Below are 21,227 nucleotides of genomic sequence, written 5' to 3'. Positions count from 1 at the left end.
GCGGGACTGCAGAGTCTCTGTTTCCTCTAAAGCAAGGAGAGAGACGGAGAGAATGTCCAGCTCGGGGAGTTTCCTGTTCTCCTTCCTCCCCCTGTGAATGTCCAGCTCCTTCTCCTTCTTCACAGGAACCCTTTAATTTTTGGCACACTGGCTGGGAAGAACATGCTGTTCTACATTTAGTTTATCTTCCAGGCACACTACCTGCTCACACTGAATTTTTTTTCCAGTCTGAAAGTTTCACACAGAATAAGAACTCAACAAATGTCAATATTTATTAAAGAAGTTGTGCTTTTGAGCTCAGTTTATATTTAAAGGGTTTACCTAGCTTGGTTCAGCATTAATTATTGCCCAATGTAGGACAGAAAATCTTAATATTTTTCAGTCTTCCAATAACTTCAGAATTAAAAACAAAGGTCCTCTGGGTAACAAAGTCAGATTAGCTGTTGCTCTGGGGATGAAGGGAAGGAAATGGGATTGGGGAAGGTATATATGTGATCCATTGTAATTAATGTTTTACTTCTCTAGTTGGGTTATGTATGACTGAGCATTTGTTTTCTTATTATTTTTCTTTATACCTCTCTGTAAGCGTCAAACATTTCATTATAAAACCGGCTTAGAATAAGGTAAATAACTTCAAAATAGAATTTCCAAATCTTTCTAATATGAGATGTGATAATGCTATGATACTAAATCTCATGCTTAAATCTTTAAGCTTTCATTCTCATTTTATGGAAAAGCTTTTAGTCATAATATGTTTACCCTACAGACTTTCTGTCTCCTGTTCACCATTTTCATGCCCTTGACTCCAGGGAAAGAGCTATTTTGCATGAGGTAGAGATAAGCCTAACTCTTGGGTCTTCAACATATTGGCCATGAGGCTTTAAATCACGTGATATTTCTAAATGTTTCCTCTCTTGTAAAAACAGAATATTATTATATCAAGCTCTCAGGATTATTTTGAAAATTCAGTGGAACAACAAATGTGGAACATTTGCTACCGTATCTGGTACACGGTAGATTTTCAATCAAAATCAGTTTCCTTCTTTCTTTCCTTATCCTTCCACTTTTCACCACTACTGGAGCCTTTACCCATCCTTTCTTCAGGACAGATGTTCTAGTCAAAATACTTTATTCTAGGTGGTGGGTAAGATTGTCACGGTCATTTCTATCAATTAAGTGACTTGGATTTGATCCTACCTCTAAACGAACAGTATAACAGTATAACCCACTAGGCCTTTACCTCTCTCTGAATCTAGTTTTTTATATGCTGAATGAGGAGGTTGGATTAGATGTACTGTTTAGCTCTGAAATTCCATGAATAGTTCTTGATGACTTAGCTCATCCAGCAACATTATAGTAAATGAGGCAATACCTCATTTACTTTCAGTGGGAGAAACTGACCACGTGATTGTGTGCTCTTTGTGAAAACACCCACACGTTGGTGGCTTCTGAACGCTGGGATGTCCTTGCCCAGTGACTGCCAGCCTGGCATATTCACAGGGCTTGGTAGAGGCATTCTCAAGGCAGCCAGGTTTGCAAGGAGGAATTCAGAGAGCAAAAAGTTGAATTTCTCAGTGGAAGACTGTTTGTCTTGCATTTCTTCTTCAGATGAGAGTGGGAACTGATTATGTCCTGCCTTTGTAGTCCAGTAAAAAGTTTTTTAAAAAGATGGGCGTCCCAGGAGATGAGAGAGGAAAAAAAAAGACACCGTGAAAAGGAAAAATCAGAGGGTCCTTCTTAGGGAGGGTTATATCTTGGGAAAAATGACAATACTAGATAGAGGGGGGGGGGCGGGGGAGAGATAAAGACTCCATGTAGGTTCCGTGAATGGAAGGGTAGTGGGAAAGAAGAAAAGGAGCGGGTTGCTTTGGATCTGTACGTGTGTGGTATTTACACGCCGACACTAATTGCATTTTATTGTGTGGATGCTTTCCCCCGCTTTTCCTTTTCTTCTCTGTTGTCCCGGGTCTCTGCAGGTGCACTTGTCAGGTCCCCAAACTGGCTCTATCTCTACCTCCTCAGCACCCACGGCATTATCCCGATTCCCTGTGCTCCGGGGGTGGGAGTGTGGTTAGTGTTGGCGGTGGTGCTAACAATTGTGATGGCGAAGATACAGATCAAGATTCCCCAATAGCTTAAGGCAGAATTTAACAATAAAAAAAAAAAAAAAAAAAAAAAAAACCCAACACAAAACCTCTCGATAGATCCTATTAAACTCTTTCCAGAATTTAAAAGATCATTGTCGACTTTTGTAAAAAGGTGGATTTATTTTAAAATTCTGGGTAGACTCCCCTTTTCTCTGCTCCCTATCCCATGTTCTCTGAGACAAAAGAGGAACCCGAATCATTAATAACTCCGCGCCTTTCTGCAGGCATGCTTTTCTAGAGCGGTTTTCTATCTCAAGATAAGTGGATGAAGTCGGTGGCAGTTTTGTTTCCTGAGAGGAGCAGTTGGCCAGAGAAATGCCTAACAATTTGCTCAGGTTCATGCAGACAAGACTAGGACCCAGGAGAAAACACCACACAATCAGCCGGTACAATTTCTAAGCACCCATCACTCGACATAAATGGTACCTGAAGGTACTGGCAGGAGCGCTCTTGCTGACAGGACTCTGACTTCACCATGGCCTGGTCCATGTTAACCGACGCTTTCTGGTACACCTCCCTGGCGCGGCTCACGGTCAGGGTGGAGGACCAGGCGCTCTTCTTCAGGAGCGGCGCGTCCAGGTTGATGGGCAGGTTGGCACACGTGGAGCACTTGACGTCGTTGTTACTCCGGGAGGCCTTGACCGCCTGCTCGCTGATGGTGTTGTAGGCCTCCATGAAGTACTGCGAGGCCGAGCGGTCGGGGCACCTGCCCATGGTCATCACTCCCGAGGGCGCGTGGTAGATGCACACGTCGCCGTCCAGGTTGTCGTCGGAGCTCCACCAGCCCGGGGAGGCGTTGGCGCGGGCCTTGGGGTCGGCGCGCCGCTCCTTGCTCTTGCTGCGCTTGCCGTACCTCCCCGTCTGCGTCTCGTCGGGGCTGGCTTTGCCCCCGTTGACGCTGCCCTTGGACGGCCCCTCCAGGGAGTGCGACTTGGTGAAGAGCTTCTGGACCGAGTGGACCAGGTGGCGGATGCGGCCGGGGCTGTCGCTGCGGTGCTCCACGGCCGTGCGCTTGTACTGCAGCGTGTGGTAGCCATCCCGGCTGAGCGGCAGCTGCCTCTCAAACTGGTCCAGGAGGTTGGCGGGGATGCGGTTGGCCTTGGCGGCCAGCGTGCGGGGCACCAGGGCGCACTCGTCCTTCAGTTCCTGCTGCGAGGTGTAGTGCCTGCGTGGGAAGGTGCTGCTGGCCAGCGGGTCGCTGAACGGGCCCACGCACTCGGCCTGGAAGGAGTTCCGCTGAGTGTAGTAAGGGTGGTCGGCCGGGTGGTGCTCCAGCGGGCTCAGCAGGTAGGGCTTGCGGTCCGAGTGGTGCGACAGCGAGTCGCAGGCCGCGTCGCAGGTGACCCCGTGGTGGTGGCTGCGGCTGCCCGATAACCCTTTCATTGCTGATGGGCTGCAGCCTCGGGGGTCATGGACACCCCGTGGTTAGGTTCCACACCCCGTCTTGCGCAGAGACCTGGGGGCAAGGAAGAACAAGAGAGGGCAAAGGGTTAACGCTTGGGTCGGTGAGGAGATGTGGCTCTTTTGAGCGCCGGCTACTGGGTTGGTTTTCTGGCAGAAGAACTAACTCATCGCTGTCCTTGAAAGCCGCTTTAATGCCTTGTTGGAAAGGCTTGAGCATCGGTGTAGGGCAGGGAGAGCCAACTGCAGTCAGGGACCCGGAGGTGGGGGGGGGGGGGGGGAGCTAGTAAACCCGGAAAAGGAACCTATGAAAATGCTAAATGGTTTTAAAATTATTTGAAAGCAGCCCCCCTCCCTCCAGGATTCCAGTAACTGGAGATATCTTTCCTTGGCTTCTCTGGGTTTCGTCTTAACTGTTAATTGTGAAGCGTGAACACCCGAAGGGCTCAGTTTCTCTGGGAAGCCTTTGCTGATACCCCTTGCAGAGAGAATTAGTTCCCCTCTGTGTTTCCATGGCATCTAGGACCACTCTCTCAGCTCCTGTGCAATCGTTTGTCTCAGGCATTCACCTGCTACTTTAGTTCCTTCCTCGCAGGCCTGCTTACCTCTCAGTCACCTTTCTAGCCCCCTACCTAGCCCCAAGCCAGCTCTGTAAACACACAGTAAGCGCTCTGTTAATGTAAGTAAAATAAATGTGGGCGGAAAAAAAAATAAGAGAAGCCACTGGCCCCTTATAACTTGGGGGCGTATCTTTCGATCTTCTGTCACATGCTTTCTGGTTAGAATTCTGTAGTAACAATCACAGCTCACAAATACCGCCTGTGCCCCACCCCCCGAAACCCAAACACCACAGTAATTAGAATGGAAAACAGTAATGGCAGAGCTGTAGAGGAAAATCTGCCTTTGTATTAAAAAAAATTTTTTTTTGGTGTTTATTTATTTTGGGATAGAGAGAGAGTGAGCAGGGGAGGGGCGGAGAGAGAAAGAGAGAGAGAGAATCCCAAGCAGGGTCCATACTGTTAGCACAGAGCTCGACGTAGGGCTCGATCCCACGAACCGTGAGATCATGACCTGAGCTGAAATCAAGAGTCAGGCGCTTAACTGACTAAGCCACCCGGGCGCCCGTGCCCCTGTATTTCTGTCATTAGAGGGATCAAGAGCTTCCCATTAACAAACAGAGAGCAGTTGAAGGATAAGCTTGAATTGGCTAGTTTGAATATCATGGCATCACCTTTTCCTGGTTTAAAGGTTTCTGGTCAAATGTTCACAAGTGATAGTGAGATGGCCAAGGGAAAGGCCCTAGAAATGTTCCCAAGGACACGAAGGACCTGGGCCCCAGGGTCAGCCCTGCTGTTCCACAGGGCAGAGTATTTTCTCTGGGCTCCAACTTCTTTGGTAGCTGACTGAATTCCTATTAACAGCCTGTTTTGTTTGTTTGTTTGTTTTTAAGCTTCTTATAGTACAAAACTCGTCATAATAAGACTTGTCCTGAGAAGCCAGCATGACGATCCAAAATATCACTAATGTCATTTCAGATATTCAGACAGGGAGAGATAAATGGTTTAAGTTAAAAACATCCACAACAAAATAAAACACACACACATGGTCTAATGAAGAAAAATGCACACTTTTGACAGGTAAGGTCTTGTCTATCCCATGGGCTGTCTGGTATGTGGGAGCTCCCAACAATGTTGAAAATCTCTATCCAGGGTCTATGTCTCCCCTTTTTTCTCCTCATCTCTCACTTCCTACATAAATGGCTCAGCCAAACTGATGGAGGGTTTTAATCACCAGAGTCTTTTAAAATGGGTTAGCCTACTAAATTATAAGCTCCTTGAGGGTAGGGACTATGTTTTACCCATCCAGTATCCAGCAAATACCTGGCTGATCGTGGGAACTCAGCAAAATATTTATTCGATGAATTACTGCATCAATGCATCAGTGCAAAATTTCTTGGTGTGGTCCAGACTGTGATTCGAGTCATGTGTACTGAGTGGAAATATGACTTGTGGCAAGGGAAGGGTCACACTCAGGGAAGGGCCCATCTCATGGGCATTCTGGGGACCGGTGGTTTTCAGAGTTTGGGAGGAGGCAGGCAGGTGAATATGCCTTCTGCTGCTGTGAGCCTTTGACTGCTGACCCTCCACAGCCCAGCAGAGAACACCCCAGCTCTGGAAATTCTACCTGCTGTGAAGGCAAAGCTGAGGGGCCTGCCCAGCCCTGCCGATTACAGGATGCCTAGACAGAAGACAGTCTGTCTGAAGGACAGAAAGAAACTGACATCTGAAGAGACAAAAAGGAAAGAAGGACCCATGATACTTGTGTGTCAGGAAGAGCCTGGAAATCACAACTTGTCCACTGAAGAGAGACTAGTGAAGGAGATTGCTGCATAAGATACTTTGGGCTGCTTTGTATGACGTTATGATCCTACGATCAGGTTGTGGCAAGGAGGGATTTAAGAGGGTTAAATACATGTTTTTGGCAAAATAGCGGTACTGACTAATTTAGATGGAAAAATCCATTGCATGAGGGAGTCTCTCTCTACAAAACAGGTCCCGTTGAAGACATTTTTGCCTTTTAAATATGAACTTAAAGATTAAAAAACAAAAATAACAGCCCAGGAGGGTTATAGTCACATAAAAAGTCTTATGATTACACATAATAGAATCTCAATATATAAAATAATAATGAAATGATGCCTCAGAATTTCCTTCTGAAGCAGGCGGGTCTTATGTAGATACTTTCTGCTAAGTAAAATGTGAAACTGGCAAGAACTGAAAACATAAATTACATATATTTACTCCAAAATGAACAGAATTATTTGAATTCTTATTCAATATTTTGTTATTTTTAATATGCCCACAGCATTTTACATAAGATGATGTTACCGGAGGACAGGCAGAGGGAATGAAGAGATTTTGCAAAACCATTAATGAAGAATTAAATGATGTAACCAATGATAAGATTTGTAAATTCAACATACACAGCGTGATTTTTACTAAAATGGAAGTGAGTGATTTTCAGGATAGAGTCAAACACTTACATTTTCTCAGAGGGTAATAAATTGCATCAAGGATAAGTAAGTTAGCTTTCCTCCTTCTTACTATTTGTAAAAGGATGCTGAGATCTTAATCCCCTTTCTCTGTGATATGGGCAAATCAGGTCATGAAAAAATGCCAATAAGCAATCATAAACATTTCTAAGTGCTCCGTCTATCTTTCTGGTCAAGGCCAAATAAACAACTTCACACCCTGGCACAGATTAAATATGCAAAAATATCTGTTTTTATTTTTTGATAGAGAATCTTACATTCTCTTCTATTCTCCTGTCATTTAAAAAGGACGATTGATCAATTTGTGATTATAAAGTAAAGCAACCATGGCTAGGAATTTACCCAAGGGATACAGGGGTGCTGATGCAGAGGGGCACTTGTACCCCAATGTTTATAGCAGCACTCTCAACAATAGCCAAATTATGGAAAGAGCCTAAATGTCCATCAACTGATGAATGGATACAGAAATTGTGGTTTATATACACAATGGAGTACTATATGGCAATGAGAAAGAACGAAATATGGCCCTTCATGGCAATGTGGATGGAACTGGAGAGTGTTAGGCTAAGTGAACTAAGTCATACAGAGAAAGACAGATACCATATGTTTTCACTCCTATGTGGATCCTGAGAAACTTAACAGAAGACCATGGGGGAGGGGAAGGAAAAAAAAGGTAGGGAGGGAGGGAGCCAAACCATACGAGACTCTTAAAAACTGAGAACAATCGGAGGGTTGATGGGGGGGTGGGAGGGAGGGGAGGGTGGGTGATGGGCATTGAGGAGGGCACCTGCTGGGATGAGCACTGGGTGTTGTATGGAAACCAATGTGACAATTAATTTCGTCTTAAAAAAAAATAAAGCGACACATTTGGTGACTTGCGGGGGAGTGGAGACAGATGATCTAAAGCCCTCAATGGTTCAGCAATTGCTGGGGGCACCTGCTCTTCCTTCTCTCGTTCTTCCTTTTCCTTGCTCTTAAACTCCCTTTCCACACACTTCCTTCTGCCACTTCTTTCTTCCCCTCACCTATTAAGGTTTATAAGTGGCATCCATGGACAATGCTCGCTCCATCCTGCAGTGTAACTGGGAAGAACTAACTGAGCATCCCTCATGCGCAGGCAACTAAATGCACACAGCAAATCCCTAATGGCCAAAAGGCTTATGATGTGCTCAGAGAGACATGACCTAGTCATGAAAAAAGAGGACTAACCGTTCTTATTATCTTCCGTATTCTTGGAAAAGGAAGCTGCTAGGCCCTGAATTAGATTTTAAGTGGCCATAAAAGATTTCTCAAAATAGAAAGGAATATTGCCTTCCATGCCTTCTCTTTTGGAGCGAGGGTGGGGAGTATAGGTCAATATGCCTCCGTGAGGGTTTCTATGACCACAGTGATCATCTCTCATATATTATTTTTGTTCAGTATGACTTCAAAATTGTGTTTTGTTGTCCTCCTAGGTTTGATTTTACTGTCAGACCGGATGTCCTGATTTTTGACTTGGAGAATTTCTTGACGATATTGGCCACCATGAGATGAGCTCTGAGTGTGAGAGGCGCCTGGTTTTCACAGAGTTTCACAGAGTTCCCACACCTGGAGCAGAAGCACTGCTGCACCAACGATGACTGAAGCAAGAACGATCCGGCTCCGGAAAGGAAATTCTCAAGGTAGGTAATTTATTAGGCCCGAGGGAAAAACAAACAAACCACATATTAGAAGATGCTGACAAGGGGAAAACAGTCTTGCAAAGTTGGCAAGTCCCTATTTCATTTTGATTTCTGTGCGTGTCTTTATTTAGAGCTGCTGTTCTTAATTTTTCTTTACATGCAGATAGAAGAACTCGGGGCACCTGAGTGGCTCACTCGGTGGAGCGTCTGACTCTTGATTTCAGCTCAGGTCATGATCCCAGGGTCATGGGATTGAGCCCCATGTCAGAGACTACTTAAGATTCTCTCTCTCTCCCTCCCTCTGTCCCTCTCTCCCACTTGCTCTGTCTCTCTCTCAAATAAATAAGATGAAAAAAAATTTAAAAAAGGAAAAAGAAGAACCAAGTTAAGGGCTTCTATTCTCTCACTCGGTGAAGACTGATAGCCAGGCCATCATGACTCACTTTAGGAAAAGCAATGCTGGGGACCCTGCCCAGGAGAATAGGGAACACTGTGTTCTTGTCTGGGGAGACATCAGGATGGAAGAAATCTCCACAAATCTTTTCAGGGTCAAGTGGCCTTTTTGGCTTTCCTCCATGTGACCTGCCCATGCCAGGCTGTAACCTTCAACGGAAGAGAAAGAAAAGATTCCCTTATGGAAGAGTATAAAGTAGTCGCAGAATAATGACTATGTCTCCCAGTCTCCCTAAATGTGCAGAGGTGACTAATTCTGGCTATTGGAGTATAATTGGAAACGGCGGAATGTGCAATTTCTGGAAAATGTCTCTAAAGCGAAAGGCATACCCTTCTTTACCCCTTCCTCGGCCGGCCTGCCGACAGGCCGGGGGGCGTAAGTTGCTGTGGGAGCACCACCAGGTAAAGGGTCTGGCCACAGTGGAGTGCCATTGCAGCCCCGCTCTGCATCTCTGTCTTTGTCTCCGCCACTGTTATTTTATTTTCTGACACTGGCATCTAACCTATCTCTAATTGGGATGGGCAGTCAAGGCCAAATCCCGAGGAGCTTTTGTAAGCAATCCTCGCACCCAGGACTTGACTTTACAGGTGGTGGTATTCCACGAGAGCGTCTTAAACCGAGCAGTGACATGGCCAGCCACGTGCTAAAGATTTCCCTGGCTGGGGCTCGAGGCTATTTAGGGTGGAGAGAGGCAAGAAAAACCTAAAAGAAGCAGTTTGGTCTTGCTGGGGCAGTTCATGAGGAGGCTGAGAAGGAGGAAAGGGCACCTCCAAGGAGGGTGAGAAGGTGGCCCGCTGGGGCAGTGCCACCCACCGCAGACCTCCTCGCTTGCACGCCTGCGTGTCCTCCACAGTCTAAACACGCAGGGCACTCTTTTGCGCACAGAGCAAAATCCTATGCGATACGGATGCAGCTGTTTAACAGCAATTTTTTTATTCTGTTAAGAATAAATCCCAATTCTGTGGGGTTTGAGAAGGAAGAACGTTATGAATGCTCAATGGGCTTATGATTTTAAATAAACAGTTGTTTAAAAAAGAAAATAAGGGAATGGTTCTCACTAATGTACTACTGAGACACAAAGCCATGCCATTTTGGGGTAAAAGTAAACAGAAAACCGAACAGAGAGGTGTGAGGGTGAGTGAACATTGCCCCAAGGCCCGCTTTTCAGATACTCTCTGACCTGAAATTGTAGCTGCACAAAACAGCTGAATGCCATTCTCTCAATTTTTCAGACTTGCCTGCTTGGAGATTTGCATGTATTCTATACTTAAAACCATACGAATGCCGTGAGAGCACCTTTGAGTAAGCATGGTTGGAAATACACCAGTTGTATCACTCAGAGTACAATGCTTCGGCATTTTGTGCTAAGCCATAGAAGCAGAATGTATTCTGGCTTTTCCATTAGTGCTAATTGCTATCCCAATCATCTGCAATTGGATTTTGTTTATGAATACCTCCTTCAGCCAGTCTGCTTCTACAAATAAATGCCTTTGAGCATTTCCCTTTCAAAAGACATGATATTGTACAAAAAACAATACAAAACAAAAAAAGCAACATGTCAAACCACCTCCCATTTGGTCACAGTAGGTAGTGCAATTACAACGGCCTTTGTCTTCATACAAAGCTTTTAAAAAGTAGTTTCACTTCGACTTTTGAGCATGAAAAGGTGGAGGGTGATATTTCTTGAGAAAATGGTTAGTTATCATTAATATTGGTATATATTTATTGCTGGTTGAGTAAAATCTCATAGAACACAGGAGGGGGTTTTTGAGGCAGTGCATTATTATTATTATTGTTATTTAATGTTTTATTTATTTTTGAAAGAGAGAGAGAGAGAGGGAGAGAGAGAACAAACAGGGGAGGGGCAGAGAGAGACAGTGACACAGAATCTGAAGCAGGCTCCAGGCTCTGAGCTGTCAGCACAGAGCCCGATGCAAGGCTCGAATTCACAAACCGTGAGATCATGACCTGAGCTGAAATCGGACGCTTAACTGACTTGGCCACACAGACGCCCCAAGGTAGTACATGATAACAACCTCACAGCATTGTTTGGGATTGACACAGGTAGGAAGGTGCCTGTTCTGACTCTATGTGACCTTGGAGATGTGCTCTCCATGAAACTGTTCCCATTTGGGTTTCTAGGGGAGGGTACTTCGGCTATACTTACAGATGGAGTCCCCTGGGAGAGAATGTGGTTACTTTCACCCGCCATGGCCAGTAGCTCTTGGGGAGGCACAGTGGGGATGCCCTATCTCATGGGAGTAAAACACACGTCTGTAGAATTTTCGAAGAGCAAAGACCATCAGTGTCTCTTAAAAAAAGATGCCAGGACAAATATGCAAGCCATTGATTAGTGCAGGAGAAACAGGAATGATGACATAATAAAACTGTTTAATAGGATATAAAGACAGCCATGATTGGGGTGCCTGGGTGGCTCAGTCGGTTAGGCATCTGACTTCAGCCTAGGTCATGATCCCACACTTCGTGGGTTTGAGCCCCGTGTCTGACAGCTTGGAGCCTGGAGCCTGCTTCAGATTCTGTGTCTCCCTCTCTCTCTGCCCCTGCCCTGCTTGCACTCTGTCTCCCAAAAATAAATAAATATTAAAATAAAAAAAAGACAGCCATGATGGAGAAAGGGAAAAATCCAAAAACAATGACAATCAAAACAGTACAATGCAACTTGAGAAGCAGCAGTAGAAATAGCCTCTGATGAAAACTGGGTTATTTTTGTCCACATCGCTCATAACTAGCTGAATAGTCTTGTGAACATGTACTGGCACATTCTAGACAACTTGCTTCAGAGCCAGACTATATATATTCTTTTACCTGAATCAAAAGTGTTTTTTTTTTTTTTCTCATAAATCTCCTTCTTTTAAATGCTGCTGCTTTTCTTACCACGTTCACCCTACAAATCTACCAAGTGCGGAGGCACTAAAGGTACCTGTAGTGGTCCCTTCTGGGGTGGCTGTTGAGCTGACACCTGCTTTGGGGACCATTTTCTCCCCCTGCCCACAGCCTCTGCTGCTGACGTCCTTGCCAGGAACAGGGAAGGCAATTACTACCTCCTCTGAGCTGATTGAACTGCGTTTGAAGACCCAACTCCGGGGCATCCATGCAGAGGCTTAGCTGAGTTAATCAGATGCTGGCTCCCAGAAATTTAAATGGAAATGTTCCTAGACTCACTGAACCCTGGTGAGCTTATCTGCAAAGTCAAGTAGAGGAAAGGCCAGTATTGGCACCACGGGAAGCCAAAGTCGAGTGCTGTTTGAAACTGTGGGGCAGCAGAGAAAAGGCAGCAGGGGAGGGGGAGGAAACAGGCAGAGAGAAGCATATCTGGGCTCCATGTAGCCCCAGGGAAAGAAACAGAGAAGCGGCCCAACATCCTTCTGAACCTAGTCCGGCCCGGCTCCCTGCCTGGAGTGGCCAGGACCCAGTGGTCTGTGGCAGAACCGTGGCAGGCCCAGAAACGCGTACCTCTCCAAGCACAGAGACCCTCCGGCCCAGCCAGGGAAACCGCAAGCTTATGAGAAGCACCACCAAAGTGCTCAGCGGGCCCCGCTGGGAGTCTCAGAAGCGGCCCCATCGGGATCGGCTGAAGCATCTCGAAATGGCCTTTACCACTTTACAGGTGTATTGGCTCCAACGAACCACGCACGCCCATTCAGAGTTCACGTTCATTCTTTCAGAACCATTATCAGTGCCTGCACGCACGAGAGAGAGGTGGCCAGCACCCCGCGGGTGAGCTGGCCTGTCTCTGCCGCTAACCATTTTCAACGTGGTCCCCAGTGTTTTTCTGCCGGTGGTCTGGCCTTCCTCACCCTTGCAACGCCGGCTGTGGATGGGAATTAGACTCGAACCCGCTCACACACTGCTCCTTTGGCTTCCATTTTCACGTAGCGGTTAAAGTGCCTTATTCTTACTCTTCGTCTATCTAGCGGTAATTAGCATTTATTATCATAATTTATTATTTAATTTTTCATTTATTTATGTTCATAAATTATCATTTCCTTTTCATTCATTATCATAATTTGTTTTTCGTTTTGGAACCAGTCTTTCCGTCCTCTCTAGAGTTCTGCACCCAATCTTAAATTAAAAATTTTTTTTTAATGTTTATTTATTTTGGGGACAGAGAGAGACAGAGCATGAACAGGGGAGGGGCAGAGAGAGAGGGAGACACAGAATTTGAAATGGGCTCCAGGCTCTGAGCTGTCAGCACAGAGCCCGACGCGGGGCTCGAACCCACGGACCGTGAGATCATGACCTGAGCCGAAGTCGGACGCTTAACCGACTGAGCCACCCAGGCACCCCAATCTTAAATTTTAAACAAACAAATCCATCTCCACTAAACTTTCTGGAAAAACGGTTGCTGTGACAGAGAAGGACCCATGATGACAGTCGCTGTCCCTTGGAGAAAAATCAGTTTTGACGCATAAGGATGTTAACCTGTCAGACAGCAGATGATATATTCTTTCAAGGTGTTAGGCATGGAGTCAAATCAAATCTGTGCATGGGGATTTAATTCAACATCTACTTATCAAATAATGATTATTTACATGCAGTACACTGGGCACTCTAAAAAGAATTAAGGAGTCTTATTATTTCCCACCCACAACTTTTATTTTAAAAAGATATTTATTTATTTATTTATTTATTTAGAGCGTGAGCAGGGGAGAGGCAGTGAGAAGGACAGAGAGAGAAAGAGAGAGAGAGAGAGAGAGAGAGGGGGAGAGAATTTCAAGCAGCCTCCACAGTTAGGGTGGAGCCCCATACCAGGCTCGAACCCACGGACCTTGAGATCATGACCTGAGCCAAAAATCAAGAGTCAGAGGTTTAACCGACTGAACCACCCAGGGGCACCTCCCACCCATGACTTCTATCTCTCAAGTTTCCACATTCTCTTCTCCTCACTTCTGCTCTCTGATAGCTGTCAGGGCAGTTTCTTCTGTTCTCTGGTTCCTCAGCAGCTCCCTTTTCTCTAGGTCGGTCAGTCCCCAGGGTCTCACTTTCTTCCCTTGCTGGCCTAAGGAGACACATCCCCTCAAACATTCTTTTGCAAGCACCCTCGGCCCCTTGCTCTGTGATCCTTCTGCCTCGTCTATTCTGGACAATATAAAATCAAGGAGTGCTGTCACCATGCCGTGTTCTTCCACACGGGGCTGCGTGTCACTGAGGGTGGGACTGGTGCCATGACCAATTTCCAGTGTCCAATCTCTGCTCCATTCCCCAAGTGGATCAGGAGTGGTGTCGGGGGTCTCTTGCTTCTGCTGCCGCTATTCCAAGCCCTTGACTCCCTTTACCATGTCTCGTCTGGACTTGTTTGGAAAAAGAAAGACAGTGACCAACAAATACTAAGTGAATAAAAAAAGGAATGGTTCCTGTGCCTCTAGCAGCGATAATGATAAACAGTTTTGAGCACCTATATGCCAGGCACATGCTGACCACTTTATTTTATTTATTTATTTTTTGTTTTGTTTTTAAATGTTTATTTATTTTTGACACAGAGAGAGAGAGACAGAGCATGAGTCGGGGAGGGGCAGAGAGAGAGGGAGACACAGAATCTGAAACAGGTTCCAGGCTCTGAGCGGTCAGCACAGAGCCCGACGTGGGGCTCGAACTCACAGATCGTGAGATCATGACCTGAGCCGAAGTCGGAAGCTCAACCTACTGAGCCACCCAGGCGCCCCACATGCTGACCACTTTAAATGCATTATCTCATTTCATCCTCAAAGGGAACGTGGTAGGGACTGTTCTCTGGATAAGAATACAGACTATCGCAGATGAAACAACTTGTCTGAGCTAATACAGCTGGTAAATTTTGAACCCACCATGTCCTTAGCCACCGAACCATAACGACCTTGCTCCCACCACCTCTAGAGCACTCGCACCCCACAGCACTTTCCATAATCCTAACGGTATGATTTGCAATGTGATCTTTCTTATCTGATCATGCCATTTTTAGCTTTAAGTTCTTTCCAGACTTCCTACACTTTTACAATATTAATCTCAACCTTTGGATAGGACCCAAAGTGGAGATTTTCATGATGTAGACACCCTTGTCTCCTGTCACCCCACCCCTTATGCCAGCAGCACTGGACCCCTCGTACTCTTCTCCAAATGCCACGCTTTTCAGTGTCCTTGTGCTTTGTGGTCTCTCAAATAGTCATCGCTGCTCACCGAGCTGATTCTTATTCCTCCTTCAAGAGGCAATACAAAGACAGCCTCCCCTGAAAATCTTCCTTGTGCTAAAGGAAGCGGGGAAGTGAGAGGCCTTGTCTAATTTGTGATCTAGTTGAGGAAATAAACCGCACAAATGTGAAACGATCAGAGAGTATTCTAAGTCAGAATCTAATCAGACCCTAGATTGTGTGGTGCATGTTGCATATGTGATGCACCGAGGAAAAAATTTGGAAAAAACAGCTACAAAAGTTGAGGTTGAGACCTGGGAGGCTCAGGAAATCCAGAGAAGCACATCCTTCAAAGATGAGGTTCTTAGGATGATGTGTAGTGCTTACTGTGTATTTTGTTCAAACCTGACTATTCCATGTCCCCTCCGGATTTTTTAATGCTTTCTACCTCTGCTTTCTTTCGTCTTTGATGACTCTATCCAGATGTGAGTCAGATTGTCTGAGAGCTGCAAATGTGGCCTCAATGTTTAGGCCTCTGTCTGGGTTTCTTCCATTGAACTTCTCTTTGATATTAAGCCCATGGAAGAGGGTTTTGAGAAACAGGTATTTATACTTCAATGGCTTTTACTGCCTGGAGGTCACTGAACTCAGCAGAGTGTCTTCCGAATCAGGCGCCGTGGAGGAAACCCCTCTTAGGTCTCGGCATTAGCAAAGTTGTGTGCTTGACAAATGCTAAGTAATCTTGCAGGTAACGCGGTCCTTGTAAGATGAATGTGTTTCCACGCATGCTTTGAATACTGGGAAGTTTATCGAGAAATTTGTGACAAAATGGTAGGGTTTCATTACTTTTTTTTCTAATTTTATTCTACTTTCATTACGTTTCTTTGGCTTTATCGTTTGTCGCCTTTGATGATCTATTGTAAACCGACCCTTTGTGGAAAAGTTGGAGTAGGGGTGGAAAATCTTTATCTATCCAGGTATCTCTGTATTATGTCAACTCAAATACTTTGTTAATACATTTTTTTCTTTTACGTGATAACAGCCGTTGACTATAACAATGGTTCTCAAACCTGAGTGTGCGTATGGGTCAGCTGGAGGGCTCGCTAAGACACAGATCACTGGGCACTTATCCTCAGAGATTCTGGGGTGGTTCACAAGAATCTGTATTTCTAACACATTCCCTGGCAATACTGATGCTGACCTGAGAGCCACATTTTGAGGACTAGATTATGTATCTCTTATATCTGTGGTTCTTCCTAGAATGTACATCTTCCTTTCCTCTGTTGGGTCAAACTCATACTTTTCCTTCACTCCCCAGCTCCATTGTCACTTTTGGGGGGGCCACCTTTGTTGAACCCAGTAGGGCGGAGTTAACAACCATCTCGTGTGTTCTCACACAGCACACTATTCATACCCCCACCAGACCCTGGGAAGGCTTGCTGTAATTGATTGTGTTATATGCATATCTGTCCCAAGCGACTACAAGACTGTAGGGGACACAGAAGCCCTTGCTCATTTTCATCCCACCATTTCCTGGAAAAGCCCCTGACACACCGTATGCACTCCATGAATGGTAGCCAAATAAATCCATGAATGGGAAGTCTCCCGCTTGGGAAACATGATATTTCCATGGAATAAATGTACATCATTTAGAAATAAAATGACTGTCTTTATATCAGGAATAGTGTGTCTTCAGTGCAGGGACCATGCTAATCGGTAAGTATTTGAGTGGTGCCTAATGAAGCCTGCTGAAGAAAGCCTGTTTTGCTGTCTGCCCTGTGGCCCATTCATCCGTCTCCAGCCTTCTCAGCCATCAGAGGCTCTTGAGCAGCAATGGCAATGATTACAGAAGCAAAGAAAACACTGGGTCAAATTCTCTGCACAACTCTGAAGACAGGGAGACTTTTATTTTTTTAACGTTTATTTATTTATTTACTTACTTACTTATTTACTTATTTAGAGGGGTGCCAGAAAGAAAGGGAGAGAGAAAATCCCAAGCAGCCTCCACGCCCAGTGCAGAGCCCAACACGGGGCTCAAACTCACAAACCCCGAGACCATGACCTGAGCTGACCCCGAGAGTCGGACACTTAACCAACTGAGCCACCCAGGTGCCCTGATGGGGAGACCTCTTGGTTAGAATGTGGCTGCTGATAAACTGATGTCACCAGGGAAGACTTCTCTTTCTGTAGTGGGCTATAGGGTTCTCAGTAGGCTGTAGAATTCTCTCAGTGGTATTTTCGAATCCAGTGAAATACAAGTTTTGCTTTATCGCAGGCCTTTTATGTGTCAGGAACTCAATGTGCACTCATTGGAACCCTTGCAACTATAGCATCATCTCTCCTCTTTCCACAGGTGAAGAAACTGAGGTCCACAGGAATGAAATAACTTGCCTAAGGAGCACAATGGGTAAGCAGCTAAGCTAGGACTTGAACCTGGGTCTGTGAGACTTAAAGCGCATGTTCTTCCTGCCCTATCCAATAGCTCCAAGAAACTTCAGGATGCTGGAGGCAGCACAGCAGGGACCACCCTGCAAACCACAGCTTTTGGACTTTACTTTGAAGAAAAGTTTAGCCATTAAGAGAAAAAATGGAAAAAACCCCAAAGATAAGACTCCCGTAATTCAGCACATCGCCTCTTTTTGCTACAAGGAGATCTATCCAACTGAAATATTTAATAAGCAGCCTGGCAGAGTGCTCCCTGGGAACGCACATTCTCAGGTATGGATAGGTGACCCTGAGATCTTGTTTATAACTCTAACTTTGTACAAGTCAAAGATGTTGACCTTTACTCTAGCTAAACCTAAGGCCCCAGATACACATATGCTTTTCTCCCTACCACCTAGAGCTTTATATAAAATGGGGTAATGTTTTTAGCCTCAATATAGAAGTGAGCCAATGTAGACAATCACCTTTCAGTTATCTATCAAGGAGCTAACATTTGTATATTCCTTTATTTTCCCCAACAAATATGTATTGAGTATTTACCACACGACAGGTACACTTCTGGGGATCAGAGATCCAGTAATGAACACACCTCAAAAGTTCTTGTGTGGGGAGACAGCAAACCGATATACAATGTATTAGATGGTGGTAATTGTATCATGCAACCTGCCAGGTGATGACACATAGAACATCTTTTATAACAAGTCTTCTATAAATCCTTCTATAAATCCACAATGAAAATTATACAAAAATACTGGCTTAGTGGGGCACTTGGGTGGCTCAGTCGGTTAAGCGTCTGGCTCTTGATTTTGGCTTAGGTCATGATCTTGCGGTTCACAGGATCGAGCCCTGTGTCAGGCTCTGTGCTTACAGCATGGAGCCTGCTTGGGATTCCCTCTCTCTCTGTCCCTACCCCACTCCTGCTCGCTCTCTCTCTCTCTCTCTCTCTCTCATTAAAGATATAAACATTAAAAAATACTGGCTTATTTATTAAAGAAGTAGTTTATTAAAGTTTATACCTGTTAGTATATTCCAGCAAACCTTAGGCAAAATGATATGTCTGTGTGACAGACCCTATCCTCGGGACTTTATATGTATTATCCTACCCCATTATCATAGCAGCCCGTGACATAAGTACACTCCTCTGCCTTTCCCAGAGGAGGAAAACAAGGCACAGGTAGGTTAAATAATTTGCTCAGAGTTAAACCAGGAAGTCAGACCCTAGAGCTTGAATCAAACTAGGCACCACTACGCTCTCAATGACAAAGTTTGTCACGCAACATGTTGATGAGATGCCACCAAGCCTGCAGCATATGGCTGCAAAAATTGTGTGCAGCATAATGGCAGGGGGCGAGCTGACGTGTGGGACAGTGGCTCGATCCCTCTGCTTCGCTGATGTGCTGTGAAGGAATGCACTTTTATTTTAAACCTTTAATAACAGCATAGTTACAAAGAAGACACTGGAGAAAAACCATGCATTCCAACATCAGCTTAAAATAGGATTCTTCATCTATTATTCTATTATTTAATAAAACGATAATTGAAACCATGGAAATTACGTATTTCAGGGACAGGGACATGTACTTAATACCTACCTTATCTACAGTTGCGGATAGGCTATTTAAGGGGGAAAATGCTAGAAACCTACAAGGATTTATGAACTCCTCCATACAAAATGCCCTTTTCCCCCCTCTGCACATCTCTGGGCTTAACCTGGAAATTTTCAATTTCCGCACGGCCCCTTCTCCTCACCATCTGCTAATGCTGGCATCGGGTGTGGGGTAATTCACACCGTTCGGGGAGCTGTCCTATGCTCCAGTGATAAGTAAAGACCTGAAGCCAATGAAAGAAATAAGTGTGGGGAGAGAAGCCACAATAAAGACTTCATCGGTGTGGCATCCCATGGCAGATTTTCTTCTGACCACCGAGGGGTATTGTTTCCTGTTCCCAAATCTGTGTCAAGACAAAATTCCATGTAAGTAGGATTATACGTTTCATTTCCCAGCCAAATCCATGTGCAACCTAAACTCCCGGCGGAGCAGATCCAAGCAGAAGCAACCAGTGGTGAGTGTGAGTGATGACAAGTAACTCCAAATGGGCACGAGAACGTTCAAGGAACGTTGTCTGTAGGGAAACGGTTCGCTTTAGATTTGAAGAAAGCTGTTGGATGCTTACTTAGGAGATGAGAGTCAAAACTGGGATGCTTTTGCCCTATTTCTTATTCTCTGTACACAAGATGGCCAGGCTTGGTCAGATTTCAGAAAACGTCCTTCTTGTTGCCTTGAGATTCCGTCTACCACTTAGCATCTTTGACTAGAAATCCGTGTCTTCTCTTACCATCCCACTTCTTACTTAGAGATATGTTATTCTTTCTCTTTCCTTTTCTCCCCCTCTCCTTTGGAGATGCTCCTTAAGGAAAAATCGCAAGAGTTGTGCAAAGGTCCTCGGCATGAGACTGACAGCCGCATCACCAGTTTTAAACATGGTCAGCAGCTGGTGTCCTTTGGAGGAGGAAGTCCCTTTAGAATCGTTTAACTTCAGCTTTCTATCAAGATTTGTTTTTAGTTTCAGACCCTGAGAATTACTCTGGGGCACTGAATGTATGCCAAAAATCTTGAAAAAATAAATTGGGGAGGAAAACGTTTAGAAGCACAAATGTGACCTCCGCAAAAAGCGTTGGAACCCAGTGGCAACCGATCACAGTGTAAAACTGTGCCTGAAGCCAATGGAGGGGCTTGAAGCCTGAAGCCAATGGGCGGTGGAGGGCTGCACTGGGGAATCTACTTCTGTACTCCCACCGGAGAAGAAAACTGCCACAGGAGACAAAGGCGATTTGTTATGGGCTCCATGGTTTATCTTGCCTGTGGGTCTTTGGAAATTTGAGGTAACTTACAACACATGTGCCAATACATGACATTGTTATACCTTTTTTTTTTTTTTTAGTGTTCGTTTGTTTATTTATTTATTGAGAGACAGACAGAGCATGAAGGGGGCAGGGGCAGAGAGAGGGAGAGAGAGGATCCGAAGCGGGCTCTGTGCTGACAGCAGAGAGCCTGATGTGGGTCTCGAATTCACAAGCTGCGCGAGATCATGACCTGAGCAGAAGTCAGACGCTTCACCAACTGAGCCACCCAGGCGCCCGGACGTTGTTATTCTTCAACCAAGGGCGCGGATTGCCTGCTCAGGATCCCTCTCTGTTGCTCCTCCCCTCCCCACCAAACACAGATCCTGGTATCTGGGCATTCAGAGCCCATGGAGGGGGGCGGGGACAGCATTGTAGCACTTTTTACGCATTTGCCTCATAGAAGAGTAGTTAATTTGCCCGTTATTCTGTCTACCTTCCAAATGTGAACTCCTTACGGGACTTGATTGCTCAGCAACTAGCTCAATGCCGGGCATGGAGTAAGTGCTCAATAAATGTTAAATGAATAAAACAAAAGGAGGTATAAAAGCCCCATCCGCTTGCTGGCTCTCCTACAGGTCCCATAAACGCGCTTTGAATGGTTACTCCAAGACTGGTAGCAGAACATTATGCCTTTGGGACGCGGAAAGAGCCACACATGATTGTGTTCGATCAGACCAGGCTGGTTACGAGAAGAAAGGAATCTGACTTGAGAAGAAAGGAATCTGACTTCCGGAAGCCGTTCTCTCCAATGAGGGAGTCTGATGTTAACAGAACCCTGCCTTGGATATCCCTTATTCGGGTCGCAGGTACCGAGGTCAGCAAAATGGGCAAAGGGGAAAGATACTTAGGGATGACAGTCACTCCACCCACCTCATCTCCCACATTCCTCTGGAATGATCTTTCCAGCTTCCTAACCTGATTACACCCCTTCCCTGCACAAAACTCTCCACCTGTGTGGTCCATCACAGCCTCACTGAGACTACCCTCCAGCCTCACCTCTACCTCCTTCTGCCTTCAAACCCCAGGCTACGGCCACGGAG

General features: G+C 45.4%; 1 protein-coding gene and 1 long non-coding RNA gene across 6 annotated transcripts in view; one reads left to right on the top strand and one right to left on the bottom strand.

Moving 5' to 3' along the window:
- The window catches only part of DLGAP1 (DLG associated protein 1), an 885,205-nt gene that overhangs the window by 325,678 nt on the left and 538,300 nt on the right, over nt 1–21,227 (bottom strand). For all 5 annotated transcript variants that reach the window (XM_027068585.2, XM_053206118.1, XM_027068580.2 and 2 more), the window contains exon 4: nt 2,574–3,603. In XM_027068585.2, the coding sequence (XP_026924386.1) occupies nt 2,574–3,530 (957 nt within the window). In that variant the 5' untranslated portion in view covers nt 3,531–3,603. The remainder of the gene's footprint in view (nt 1–2,573; nt 3,604–21,227) is intronic.
- LOC128312412 (uncharacterized) lies at nt 7,948–20,890 on the top strand. The gene is made up of 3 exons (XR_008291726.1): nt 7,948–8,261; nt 17,194–17,247; nt 20,763–20,890. It is a non-coding gene; the product is annotated as an uncharacterized LOC128312412 (long non-coding RNA).

The sequence above is a fragment of the Acinonyx jubatus genome, chromosome D3, assembly GCF_027475565.1.
Source record: "Acinonyx jubatus isolate Ajub_Pintada_27869175 chromosome D3, VMU_Ajub_asm_v1.0, whole genome shotgun sequence".
Taxonomy (NCBI): domain Eukaryota; kingdom Metazoa; phylum Chordata; class Mammalia; order Carnivora; family Felidae; genus Acinonyx; species Acinonyx jubatus.
Note: the sequence above shows the minus strand (reverse complement) of the source record. Positions and strands in the feature narration are given on the sequence as shown.